This window comes from Pezoporus flaviventris, unplaced genomic scaffold (assembly GCF_033815535.1).
Source record: "Pezoporus flaviventris isolate CSIRO_AGI_PZ_B2104156 unplaced genomic scaffold, CSIRO_AGI_Pfla_v1 ptg000045l, whole genome shotgun sequence".
Taxonomy (NCBI): Eukaryota; Metazoa; Chordata; class Aves; order Psittaciformes; family Psittacidae; genus Pezoporus; species Pezoporus flaviventris.
Window position 1 is genome coordinate 21,589,887 of NW_026892593.1, and position 14,680 is coordinate 21,604,566.

General features: G+C 36.4%; 1 protein-coding gene across 8 annotated transcripts in view; it reads left to right on the forward strand.

Moving 5' to 3' along the window:
• Positions 1-14,680, forward strand: part of CTTNBP2 (cortactin binding protein 2) — an 84,377-nt gene that overhangs the window by 24,941 nt on the left and 44,756 nt on the right. For all 8 annotated transcript variants that reach the window (XR_009745934.1, XR_009745933.1, XM_061467647.1 and 5 more), the window contains exons 3-4: positions 7,058-7,282; positions 11,823-13,473. Coding sequence is in view for 6 of the 8 variants with exons in the window: in XM_061467647.1 (XP_061323631.1) it covers positions 7,058-7,282; positions 11,823-13,473 (1,876 nt within the window). In the remaining 2 variants the exon portion in view is untranslated. The remainder of the gene's footprint in view (positions 1-7,057; positions 7,283-11,822; positions 13,474-14,680) is intronic.

Consider the following 14,680-nt stretch of genomic DNA (forward strand, 5'->3'; position numbering starts at 1 on the left):
TGAGTTTCACCTTTCACATCTGTGAGAAGTGAAGAATCTTTTATATTGACTGTACTGGTTTTCCGTGTTGTACTGTTGTGTTAGTAACTGATCTTAGCTTTGTATTATGGCCTTTTCATTTTTAAATACAAAATCTTGAAATAGTGGCTTTTCATTATTCTGAGAGAGAAAATTAATAATGAAGAATTAGAAGCATGTCTACCTGTCCTGTATCTCTTCCTTTCATGAAGGTTTTTGTCAGGTAACAGGGAGAAGGAGAAGAAGGTTACACTACATAGCAGTATTAGGGTAATAGTAAACTGTTGCTGTTGGGATCTGTCTCCATAAAATGAGTATCGCCCTAAAGAAATTCAGGCTTGACCATTACCTGGGTTGTGTAATGGGATTTTTAAAGAGTTAATTAAATGTTTGTCCTCCTATACATAGTTTTGAAGTAATTGTTAGGCATGTTGTACTTCTGTTAAATCTCCTTTTTAGTGGAGAGAAAAGGGAATTGCATAGCTTTTTTGCAAACCACTTTAATGTTTGAACACTTAGCATGAAATAGATAAAATCCAATTTGTTGTTGTTTTCATTGTTGACCATTTATGTCTTAAAATTATATATTTTTTAATACATCTCCTTAAATGGAGGTTACCAGTAACAGCCTTGTAAAACAACGTATCTTTATATTCAGAGCATAGGTATGCAATGTCACAGTGTTGAAGGAAGGGATTTAGACTAGTTAGGACTGTGTGGAGAAATGGAGCATCACGTGTTCTTTGACAGAAATCATGCTGCAACATACCATTCCTTCAGCAGTCATTGATGTTTACATTTCAATTTTCAGTTTGTTTTGTAAAACTTTACATGGAAGTGACATCTTGTGATACTTTGAAAACGTTAATTTACATCTGCATTAAAAAAGAAAAGCCAACAAACAAAGCTCCCAAGCCCTACTGTGTAACCAAATTGCTAGCATTCTTTAAAGAGTCATTCTTAATTAGTCACAGTAAGACATCATATGCAGGTGTCTCTGAAAGTAATGCTTTTAATATGAGTGTATACTTACTGATAATTCTCTTTTGCTTAAATAAATACCTCCAGGAAATCATTTCAAGACACTGTACAATGGCACTGAATAAGATTTATAAACATGTTCTCTTTCAGCCACTTTCCTCTTTTAAAAATTCATTGCCCTTTTAGTTTTATTTAGAATAAAGGGCTCTTCCTTCTCTTTAACATAACATCTAAAATAAGCTTTTACTACCTCCTCTCCTGTGCCGGTTAGTTTTAGAAACTTTTTGCCACTCAAAAATACATATGTCAACAGAAAATATTAATATGAGCCTATCAACATCTGTTGAAACAATTTTAGTGTATGTGGAAAAGGAAATTAATCAGAGGAACAAACGCTCTTGAAAGGAAGGAAATTTTGTTTAAGGGTTCTGGGGCAGCTTTAATTCAGTTCCATTGTTGCACAGCAGTGTAGGACATGCAGTCCTATTTTGATGTTTATCATCAGTTACTGCATGGAAGACTTGGACTTGTTGAACTCTTAACTTGGCAGGTAAACGGAGAGGAAACTCTGAGATACATTGGGGAAAGAATACTGTTGCTTATATATTCTGTTACTGGTTATGTAATCTGATTATGAAAATGCGTTTCAGCAAATGTGTACAACTAATATCAACATAGATTACTACCAAAAGAAAACTATCAATATGACATATATTATGTGATTACTTTTTCATTTTCATCATTGGGCTTATTTTTGTGTTCTATTTCTTTTTCCTTGTTTCTTTTAAGCTTTTAGCTTTAAGTCCACTGTGCGATGGATACTATTTGAAGGCCTCTCTGCCCCCTTAATTCTAGTTTCAGTAACTGGGAGGTGGGGGGAATCTAATTAGACTTCATAATTCTAAGTTTGCTCACAAAAATAGATTTCCCTCACCTCTTGAAGTAGAACATAAAATACAAGTGGCTGCAAGGCCAGTTCTTATACTGGATTTGCTTTTCCCACAGCCTGTCATCCAGATACCTCCACTCCTCCACACCCTGCTGCCAGTCTTCATCTGCTAGAGGATAAATGGTGTCAGTGACTGCAAAGGGTCAGGTTAAGAGATGGAAGTGTCCAGGACAGAGCTGGTAGATAGGTGCATAGAGGTGGCTTGAACAGTGTGGAAAAAGTTGGTGTACGGGTGAATGAAGTTTCTTGCTGTACATGGTAGGAGACAAGCTCCCTAAGAGAGTAATAAAAGAAGCAGTTTATCTTACAGCCTGACCCTCCAGATTCTTTTGGCTGCAGATCCAGGAAAGAAAATTTGAGACTAAACCTTCCCCTTGTGTCACACAGATGCATAATCCCTAGCATTCAGTACTGATTTTTATTTTTCAAAATATCACTAAGTCATAAAAATGGTTTTCATGATCCAAATCAAGACATAGGACTTGTTCCACCATTAAGTATTTGATTGGTTTTCCTTCCTCTGAGGGCATCTACATGATAAAAATATAACAGTCTTTGAAGAAATCACTAATCATAGAGTAATTTAGGTTGGAAAGCACCTTCGGAGATCATTCAGTCCAGTCTTCTACTTAAAGCAGGACTAACGTCAAACAGGGATCGGGTTGCTGATGACTTTACCCAACCTAGTTTTGGAAATCTCCCAATAACAGAGTTTATATGTTTTTCCCTGGGCAACACGTTTCAGTGCTTATATGTGCTCAGTGAGAAGAATTTGTCTCCAACTTGAATTCTTCTCATTAGATCATGGGACAATTGCCATTTATCTTGTCAGTGTGCAGACCTCTACTGCATTTAGCCCTCACTGTCTCTATCGTACTGAAAAGTTCTATTTCTACTTTGCTCTTCCTTGAAGAGCAGCCATGTTGTACCTTTTGATCATCTTTCACTCTTACTGTATTTTTTTTCAGTAGAAACTAGTAGTCCATTGTTGATCTAAACATAATGCTATAGATCAACCTGTCAGCTTTGGGTTTTTGTTGTTTTTAAGTAGTGGTTTCACTCTTATTTTGGTCTCCTTGTTTAACATTGCAGATCCTGTTTAAGGATTTAAATAATGTGATGTTCTTACTGGACTGAATTCAAAAGCAGTTGTATGCAATTTTAAGCTTTTGCTCTGTTGCTGTAGTGAATTTCATTAATTAACTATTTAAAAGGGGTTTTCCTTTGTTTTTAGATATTTTCTCTTGATTTGTGTGCTTACTGTCAGTTTTCATTAGCAGTTACCTGTTGGAGGATTTAGCTAAAGTCTGAAGTCAGGCTGCAGAAAGTATAATTCCTCAGGGATGTCTTTTTATACCTTTAAATAATTCAATGTCAGCCCTTCAATTAAAAGGCTAGTCACTGTAGAGATAGGTGTGTACAGAAAAATAAAGCTGATGGTTTATAAATTCATATAGCACCTTTTACAATGCAGCAGCCCTGATTACCTCCTATGGTGGATGCGTATTCTGCCTGGTTTTGAAAATTTTCTGTTTCAAAATGCATTGAGTTACTCAGTTAGTTAAGTTGTTCAGTCTGGAGAAGAGAAAGCTGCGGGGAGACCTTAGAGCAGCCTTCCAGTACCTAAAGGAGCTGACAAGAAAGTTGGAGAGGGACTTTTTACAGTGGCCTGTAGGGGTAGGACAAGGGGAATAGCTTTAAACTGAAAGAGGGTAGATTTAGATAGATCAGATATTGGGAAGAAATTGTTTACTGTGAGGGTGGTGAGGCACTGGCACAGGTTGCCCAGAGAGCTTGTGGCTGTCCCATCCCTGGAAGTGTTCAAGGCCAGGTTGAATGGTGCTTTGAGAAACCTGGTCTAGTCGAAGGTGTCCCTGAAGGTGGCAGGGGGATTGGAACTAGATGGTTTTTAAGGTTCCTTCCAACCCAAACAATGCTGTGAAAAATTCACGCATCACACATCAACTTTTAAAATGTTATTTTCTGTCTATATCACTGTGCAATTGAAGGTAATATATGAGATGCTGCTAATGCTGTTTTAGCACACCCACCAAGTTATGCAAAGACTATTTTAAAGGATTCATTACCCCTATGGCATTAGACTGTACATTCCCTAGATAATGAGTGCCATAAAAATCAGGTATCTTGATAGTGCTGCTAGCTCTTATGACTTGAAAGTCAGCAGTGAAAGATGATGTAAGAGAGAAATTTTTCTGATTCTAGTATTTCTGTTCCTCATATGTGATGTACTTTAGTGAAGTGCAAAGGGACAGAAGTATTATTTAGGGGCCAGAGGAATCATCTGAAAAAAAACAACCAAGCCTAACTTGCAACTTTCTGCCTACGTTTTAGGGAACTACTCACTGATTCCCTTCTACCAAGCTGTTTTATCTTCATTTGAAATCATGCATCCTCATCCCATCATTTTATTTTATATTTTTAGTCCTTATATAGAAACATGGAAACATTTGTTTTAATATTTTGCATTTAGCTCCCTTTTGAGTTAGAAGCATCCTAAGACGACTTTGCTGTTTATGGTTTGAGAGTCTGTTTTACCCTGTGCTTCAGGGGATACAGTTATGGCTTCAGCTATACAGACAGGGTTAGTCATCCCAAATCATGTGCTGTTCAAGACCCATTGTTTTTTCCACAGTCTTTTGCTTTCAGATTTTCCTGTAGCCACTTTATTCTTAATGCCAGCAGATTGTTTCAATTTTCATTCAGGTGGAGCTGGTCTCTTCTATATAGTTTAGTCTTTCCTTAATGAATACAGACACCCAATCCTGTTGCTGTTTTGGCAGGTGCCTTGCTTGCTTTGTAAATTTCTATGAATGTTAGAGAACATTTTAAAGACTACGTTCATGTTGCATACATACAGTATTTGCTGAGAGGACAGTTACTCATGGGTCATTAAAAATATATGGAAAGTACACTTTATTTCTCTGTTTTCTACCTGTGTTTCCCTGAAGGCATGAATGGTTGCCTTTGCCTCTGAGATCAGTTCATCTCCTTAGCTTCTCTTTTTGCTGTTAGTTACTGGATTTAAGTATGGGGGACTCCGTTCATATTTATTTATTTATTTATTTATTTGCATCTGAGCTGCTACCTCAGTGTTTTTTCCTTTTTTCCTTTACTTTGATGGCTCATTTTATATAAAAAAGTGGATTTTACACTGCTGATTACATATATGCATTGTGCCTCCATCTCCATTTATATTCTTAAACTGCTTGGGTTTGTCATCTTTGTCAGCTGCTTGGCACTTTAATTCAGTCAGATTTTTGGTTTTGATTGTTTCCTTTACATGGAAGTTGAATTCCTAAGCTGCATACTATCCTGTAACTTCAGTATGTAGAACCAGGAGCTACAAATTTACTCCCTCCCCACCTGGCTTTGCAATATTACCTTTGGAACTAGCTATTTGATTTAATTAAAATTGAAAATAAAAATTAAGGGATTGAAATACTAGACTAGTTAAGAGTTATTTGTGAGGCAATTTATAAAAATTAACTAGGTTCTATCATCTTATTTTTGTCTCTTCAACCAATCACTATCTGACTTTGGAAGCCTAGCTAGACTTTAGCTCTGAATGAACTTTCCAAGGTTTTTCTGAAGTTATGCCCCAAAGGGCTGTCTTTTTTTTAATAAATAATTTCAAGTTCTATTTATAATGCCAAATTGAAAAATAGACTAGAAGTATTTCAAGCACCAGAATATGTAAGCACACTTCTGTCTGTTGCAGTCAAATTCTCTTTTAATTTCCCGCATTTCAATTTTGTAGACAATATATAGGAAAAAGTTGGGCATTCACTGAGGTATGTTAGTTGTAGTTTGTCTCTAGAGTTTTTCTAACATAGCTCTTATGTTCTTTGGTTTCTCATGCCCTGAAATATGTGTCACCTTTTATGACCTTTTTCAAATGTTACGATTTTAACTTAAAGCTTTCCAAATGATCTTTTAACTGATTTGGTAAGCATCAGGCTTGTTCTTTCTCTTTTGTATCTTGGAATTGGCTTATTCTTCCCCCTTTTTTTTGGTTATTCTTCAAAACTGAATTTTAACCAAATCACAGATAAATGTTTCATCCATTTCGGGAGGGATTCCTTTTCCTGATGATGTTTCTCTGCACTGTTGTTGTTTTTTCTTCCTGATTTTTATGAGATACACAACTTTACAGAACTCCTTTCCTGCCATGTGTCCCCCAAATTAGGTAGGTCTTAAACCTGAGATTTTGGAACAGTATCTATGAAGACTGTTAGAAGTAAGTACTTATCTGTGGCCTTCCTGTGCACTGTGTATTAAATGTATAAAAATAGCTTTACAAACCTGATTTCGTTTTCACATTGGGCTGAAGAACTAAATATTTGTCAAGCAAAACTACCTCTGGTCTTTATTTTATAATTTGGTTTTGGGGTTTGGATTTTTGTTTGGTTGGTTGGTTTGGTTTTGGGTTGGTTTTCTTTTAATGACCATGAAGAATTGCACTGCAGTTTAAAAATATAATTGTGTTTTAAAATACCAGTATGGAGAAACATGATCGTGGAGTTCTTGAACAGAGATATGAGGAGTGTCTTAATTACAGAAAAACTTTGGTGGTATTTTTTCTTTCTGCTTATGCTATTACTTATGGAAATTTCTGTATGTGTAAATATACCATCAGTCTTTTTATTTGAAAAATACTTATTTTGTTACTATGGTTAACAGACAAAGCATGTTTTCATATCTTTTACTAGCATCATTTTAATACACAGAAATAGAAAACTTCATTTTAGAATGTTTTTCTTCCCGTTCCTCTATCAGCCTCTGTATCAGCCAGTTTCCAAGAGGTTATTTTTGTGACCCTTCTGAAACTGCTCCAAATTGATATTTCTGTGTTGAGCTGAGAAGGAAAAGGGTTTGGGGTTTTTTAATGTAGTGAATTGTATTGACTATAATGAACTCTGTGTGCAACATAACTATTTCTTTTAGAGATATTAAACAAATACCTAAAGAAAATATTTTAAAACCATATATAAATAACATAATGTTCTGTGTGGTTTAGGTCTGTTCTATGTGTTGATATACACCAAAGTGTGCATTTAGGTTTATCTCATTGTCTGGATTTTTTGTTAGGCCCGGCGCAAAGAGGTTTTCATCCAGGAGCGGTATGGAAGATTTAATCTGAGTGACCCATTTCTTGCTCTTCAGAGAGACTTTGAAGCGGGTGCTGGTAATAAAGAAAAGAAGCCAATATGCATGAATCCTCTGTCCATTTTAGAAGCTGTTATGGCTCACTGCAGGAAAATGCAAGAAAGAATGTCAGCTCAGTTGGCTGCTGCTGAAAACAGACAGAAGAAGGTATCCCTGCCTTGATTCATTCTTCTAAGCCACTTTTAAAATTTGCGTCTTTGTCTAACTTGGTTATCATTATGAGTGTTAAAATGTTATCACTTAATTTCCATATATAGTGAGATGCTGATTTTCTGGTGATATTTTATGTGCACGCCTCCTTCATTCCATGAGTTTAGCTCTACTTACGGAAAAAATGAAATGTAACTGTTACAAGTTGATGCAGTATGCAAGTGGATAGCTCAGCATGAGCTGAGAAAGCATCATCACAGTATATTTTTAAACCAACACCACTGAAGCCCAGGGGAGCTACTGTTATTTTTATTCTAACCTAAATAGCATAAAATAATTTATTTGCATTTTATATATGGTGGCTCTGTTTCATAAATCAGTAACACTAAATTGTAATTCTAAAACCATCCTTTTTTGCATATTCAGAATATTTGCTGTAAAGAGAAAATTATTTGGAGTATTTTGAGGGATTTCTAGAAATGTTTGACAAAGTAGGGTGACCTAACGTAAGGAAAAAAAAAGTTAAGCCTAGACAAATGTGACCCAAATACAGAGCCAGCTATATTTCCTTCATTCAAGAGCAGTTCCTCCTTCTCCAGATACGTGATTCCTGTATCTTTTTGCCTCACTGTCTCTCTCTTACCCTCAGTAATGAAGTGTGTATACAGCTGTGTTTATTCTCTCTGGATATTACCAGACTTTAAACAGGCTCAGACTGGACTTTTATTTCTGGGGATTTTTCTGTGAATATAGTGACCTTAAAAATATTCTTTGAATAAATTTTTATTTGATCTTAAAAAGCAAGTCATAGCAATCTGCCAGAATGTAGAAAAATAAAAGAAGTGCACAAATGACTGTCAGTCACAGGCTTACCATATACCAAACACCTAATCTCCAGATGTCATCTGCTTTGTGTTAAGTCTCCATCCTCTTCCATCTCTTCAAATGCTTTTCCTGGTACTGCTATCAAAATTAATTTTGAAGTTTCCTGGGAACTCAAAATCAGATAATCAAATGACAGTTCTTACTTTGTCAAGTGTTTGCAAAGTTGTGTTGAGAGGCATGCTCAAAGAAGGACAGATATGTTGGTTATGGGAGGCCCATTGATGCAATTTAGGCTAAACCTTGTGCTCAAAGCAGATTATTAGCAGCAGTACATCTGATCATCTGTGAATTTGTCTTTCTGAGCCCTGAAAAAACCCAGGAATGACCATACTGCAGCCTTTTCTGCACTACTATCCTTGTGAAGAACGTTTTTCCAAGTCTGGGCCTCTTAAAGGGCATTTTCTCATATTAACCTTTTGTTATGGGGCCCCACCTGCCACTACCAAGAGGAATTTGACTCTGTCATCATTGTAAGGGCGGTTTAAAAGGAGTGGTATGTTGCTATTACATCATCCCTTGGTCTTTTTTCACTAGATTAAGCAAGCCACACTCCCTCAACCTTTTCTCACAAGGCATGCACTCTGTCTTTACCTTTGAAGGGCCTTTGCTGGTTAGTTCTTTGTGGGACACTATAGTTTTTCTCCGTATCCTTTTCTACCCCTTTTCAAATCCTTCTTGAACACATTTCCAGATGTTTACATTACTGATACGATTCAGTGTATATAGCACACTTTGCAAAAATCAGGCCATAGTTTATAAACTCATTACAGCTAGTTCCGAATCTGTTACTTAAAGGAAAAAAAAAAATGCAGTGTATATATATTAGGGATTCTTTATATGTAATGCTACAAAATAAAGTGATATAATAGTATGGTAAACTGATTTCATCCCAGTTATATGTTAAAACCTGCTAGTAATTAATTGAAAGTAATATAATTTCAGAGCAGTCCCTTGTACAAAAGCAAAGTGTAGGAATAAGAAAGTACAGAAAATCTTGATAAAAGACATTTTGAGTATAACCTTATTGCATTTCCAAGCTTTAAAAGGTGTATACATTTCCCATGATTTTTGTATCTGTTTTAACAAAAAAGACAATGGATACTCCACTGGCTTTGAAATGCTTCTGAAGCATACAAATACTGTTGGACGCTCTGAAAACAACAATTAAATGCTTGAGAAAAACTATGATCTTTCTGCATATGGAGAATTATGAATGGGACCATTCCTAAATACAGTGTCATCATAATAGCTTATTAGTTTAATTTGCAGCTGTACTGTCTTTAACATAAGAGGCATTGTTGCTGATATTATTCATTTATCAATGTTTGTTTAATAATGCCATACCTTAATTTTTATCGTTAGCACTCTTTTTAAGAAAGAGAGGACTTGGGTTTGTGAAATGTATTGTACAGAGTGTATTGGTTAACCTGGGATGAAGCTTTAAAACGCCAGAGGAGCCCCTCCACTGCTAAACAGGCTTTGAGCTATTGGAAGACAAAATAACATTTATAACATAGGTATAGTTTCCGCAGTGATGTCTTCCTCTTAATTTACTGTTTCTTATGATAATGGTATGATTTCAGGAAGAAATTTTACTATTCCTGTAATATACATCACATCAGTATTGCCATCACCTCTTTATGCTTTTCTGATTCTTCTGAAGAAAATGGAGGAGAAAATTACAGTCAGGTAACATGACCAGAAATGTTGGGAGACTGAGACAGATGTTCATCTACAAGTGTAAATTCCTGCAGGATTTATTGTTTGTTCTCTGTATGTCATTTCCCTTCCCTTTTGTTTTTAAGTGTTTTCTTAGTGAGTTTCCTAAGTATTTAAAGTGAATTCTATGTGGTAATGTGGGGGGGGGAGGTGGAAATAACCCGAGACAATGAGCTACAGCAGGTAGTTATTTCTATTACAGCTGCAGACTCTCCATCTTGTACTCATCTCATTATGGCATGAGTTTCAACTCTATGGTATAACTTGAAAGTAACAAAATTGTTATTTAAAATGGTATTTATATTACCTTTAGTTTAAATGCAGCTTAGTTAAAAATTAATTGTAGACACATCTACAGTGCTGTGGAAAAGAGGGTTTCAGAGCTAAGAAATTTCATCTTCTATTGGGGAGGACAGGGAATAGTGCACTATAGTAGGAGGCTTCTGAAAAAGCTATTATATTCTAATGCCTGGCTGTTTTATTTTGCCTGTGTGTCTGTTTGTTTCATGTAGCAACCAAGACAATATTTTAAGCTTCGACTGAGAGACGAGATACTCAGTAGCTATTACCAATCCCTGAGGCCATCTTGTTTCCCACATTACAGTTTACAGTAAATATATTCCTCAACACTGTATTGTCTTAAACTCTGAAATTAGTATCATTTTAGCATGACACTATAATCTGAATCTATTATCTATGCCTCTTCCTCCATCTATTGAAGTGAAACATTTATTCCAAGTAAGATCTTTAGTGTACTACTTGCCACAGCTTTTCTTTGATTATTTTTTGAGCATTGTAAAATGAGTCGTATTGTAGAAGCATGAAACAGTCTCCTGTTGCAGTAAAAATTAACCTTTCATGTTTGTGAGCACTTGATTTTATTTTTTTTTTCTGTAGATATCTGAAAGTGTTCTTACAGAAAAAAAATGCCCACTATTGGTACAGTTCTGAATTGTATTTCTGTATTGATCTGTACATAAATATGAAGCAGAACTGACAAAGCTAAACCAATTTAAAAAGTACAGGAGAAGGAATGCTCAGCAGTTCCATGGGGGTTGGTTGGTTTCTTTGTTTTTATCAGTCATTCAGGAAAATGACTTAGGTTGTTTTACTAGGAGGTATTCTATAAAATGGTGCATTAACGTGTTTTTCCAGTGCTTTTCTAGAGCATGGTCTGTGAATAAAAGCATAATTAGCAGGTAAGATGAATTAGAAGTGATGGCTTTATTAATGAGGAGAAAAAATACTCTTATCCATTGTCTGCACAGTGTAGGTAGTTTTTGATTCTAACATAGTTTATACAACACTGCTGTCAGTGAGACCTACCACTATTAATAAGTAAAGGAAGAAATTTGTGCCTGTGCCAAAAAGTTGGCCTCAGAAATGAATGTTTTATTTATAAATGTTAAAACAAGATATAAGACACCTATTATGGGCATGATGGACTGTTTATTTCAACCCTAATCTTCAGTGTGAGAAAGCCCTAAAACCTAAGCCTTTCAGTACTGGACTTAAAGTTTATGTACATAGCTTATCACTTGCTTGTGTCTGGTTACTTTACTGGCAAGAGGACTTTCTTTGATATCTTATGGCTAATTTCTGGAGAACAGGTAGCTCCTTACTTAGGAATCACAAGAATTTAATCACTTTAGGGGATGTCTGTGTTGTTAACAGGGGAAAGTAGATGGGTTTACTTGGTTTCTGAATTGTTCTTCAGAGATGCCTGTCTCTTTTCTTTTACTTATATAAGATTATAGGCACTTCTATTAGATATCACAAATCACTTTCCTAAGTGGACAGGTTCATTTTAGGTCCTTTCCAACTCTATTATGTGATACTCTCAAAGGTTAAAATATCAGTGTCAGGTTAGTACTAAGTTATATTGAAAGTCTCCATCTTGTTAATGAGAGTTTTTATTTATGCTTTTTTACAGTTGGAAATGGAAAAATCTCAGTTACAGAATCTTGAGCTGGAGCACAAAAAGCTATCAGCTCGTCTTGAAGAAGAACGTGGAAAGAATAAGCACATAGTATTGATGCTAGTGAAAGAGTGTAAGCAGTTATCTGGGCGAATTGTAGAGGAAGCCCAGAAACTGGAAGAACTGATGTCAAAATTTGAAGAGGAAAAGAAAAAGGCTACTGAATTGGAGGAGTCTCTTGCTGCTGAGAAACAAAGGAGCACACAAATGGAAGCTCAAATGGAAAAGCAGCTGTCCGAGTTTGACACAGAGAGAGAGCAGTTGCGTGCCAAACTTCATAGAGAGGAAATGCACACCAGTGACCTCAGACAAGAGAGAGATAAAATGATCCAAATGATTGAGCAATTAAAAAAGGAGAATGAAAGTAAAGCTAATCTTTCTCTTAAAAATAAAGATAATAAAGATAGGAGTCTTGTTTCTGTTTCTGTTGAAACAGAAGAGCCAATTTCAAGAACTGTTGCCTGCCAAACAGATACTGTAGTGATGGACAGTAGCACAGAAAATGTAAAGAAGATGCCTTTGACTGTATCTGTAAAGCCTTCTACAGTGAACCCACTAGTGTCTGGCAATACTATAATGAATGTGTGCACCAATGCAGCATTGGTGAAGCCTGTCATTGATAGGCAATCTTCTTCTAGTGAACTCATCCCTCCTACAACTCCTGTTCTTACGCAGAATCAAAACAGAATTGAGGAAAATGGACCAAGTACAGGCTCATCACCTGATCTACCAAGTAGCACTTCCCCTTTTTCAAATAGTACTTCCCTTTGCACCCCTGCAGCACCGACTGCTGCAGCTCAGAATTCCTCATCTATGCACAGTTTGCATTCACCATCTGCCAGCACTTCTGGGCATTCAGGCCTAAACCCACGGATCCAAGCAGCTAGGTTTAGATTTCAAACAAATGCAAATGACCCAGACCAAAATGGAAACACAACCCAAAGCCCTCCCTCAAGGGACGTATCTCCTACTAGTCGTGACAACCTAGTTGCCAAGCAGGTAGCTCGGAATACTGTTACCCAAGTCCTGTCTAGATTTACAAGCCCTCAGAGCGGCACTCTGTCACGGTCAGGGACATCACATTCAATGGAAGTTGCCACTTACCCCCCAGTTGGTAGAACAAGCATAAAGACTCCCAGTGTATCAAGAATTGACAGAGGAAACCCTCCACCAATTCCTCCTAAGAAACCAGGGCTTTCACAAACTCCTTCTCCACCACACCCACAGCTTAAAGTTTTAATGGATAGTAGTCGTTCCCCAAATACAAGTGCAAAAACTGACAGCAAAACCGTGACCTCACCTCTTTCAAGTTCACCACAAGGAATCAGGGTAATAAATGAGGAAATTATTTCTAAGTCCTCACCTCAGCTGCCACCAAAACCTGCTATAGATTTATCTGTGGCACCTGCAGGCTGTGCCATACCAGCCATAGCCTCATCTCAGGTGGGTGCCTGGCCTTCCCACTTCCCTGGACTGAACCAACCTGCATGTTCAGAAAATTCCTTTGTCATTCCCACCACCATTGCCTGTAGCTCCTCCATAAACCCTGTTAGTGCTTCATCCTGTAGACCATGTGATTCAGACAGACTCCTGGTAACAGCATCAGGTAAAGGGACTGATATGCTACAAACTGTCTCCCTCTAAAAGAATGTGTCGGTTTTCCTATACATCACTTGTTTGCTTTATTTATCTTTTTGTACCTTTTTCTTTTTTTACTTTCTAAAAGCTGAAATTTTCGTTTATGTTTTTTCCACATTCCATGGGTATGGGAATTCTTTTGCTGATTTCTTAATGTTATAAATTAGTTTGCTTCCTTAAGGAAGTTACAAATTGAAAGCCTTTTTTTTTTAAAGGTCGAGGACTAATGTGTCAAGGAAATGGGGTGCAGTTTATGGTATATTAAAGAAACTTTTTGTTGTTGTTTGAGTTTTTTTTCTTTTGTTTGGTGTTTTTGTGAATGCTGTTCCTTTGGACTTCAGAGTGTTTTATCAGTCTGAAATAATGCTTTGAAAATTACCTTTGCTGGTGATCTTCCATGCAATATTTATAATGGGGAAGCAGTTCCAAAAGCAGTGTGTGGCAAACTTTTATCTGTATATATAGGAGATTCTAGGGCTCACATTGTTAAAGAATTTTTGTTCCTATTCTGCTTCAATGATGACTTTCTTCATGTTTCTAGAGTAACCCAGTCATGCTTTTAACATTTGGCTGTGGCATCACACTGTCAAAATCCTCACTGCTTTCTGAACAGTACCATAAAATATAAGCTCAGAATCTTCCATTTGTCTGCTGTTTCTCAGAGTTAAAAACTGTGGGATTTGATGGCTGCCTCTATGTTGTTTTTCATATGGGATCCTGAATCTTCATCTTAAGTTCTTATTCCTAGCTGAGTCTGATTGCCGTGTCAGATAGATCTAGTCTCCCAGTATTCCAGATAGTCTCCAGACCTCATTAGGCTCCATAATGGAAATAAAATTTCATTTAAAAAATTTTTTTAACATATACCATTTTATAAAATATTTTTTAACATATACCATTATTGGCAAAATCATCTTCAGAGTGATTAGTTTTTGTAGGCAAGAGGGTGTCTTCCACAACTCCTATCAGCATGAATTAGGCTGCATATTTCAGTTAGTCTTACGTTAACTAGAGGATGTTTGGGAACCATTTAAGACAGTTTTTGATTATTTTTTTTAAAGTAAATGTTCTTAAAAGCTAGATTACCACCACTTGACTTCATAACTCCATGTTACTGCTTTAGTTTGTACTTTGAAGTATAAACTTTTCTTCTTAGAACAGTCAGCCTGCGGACA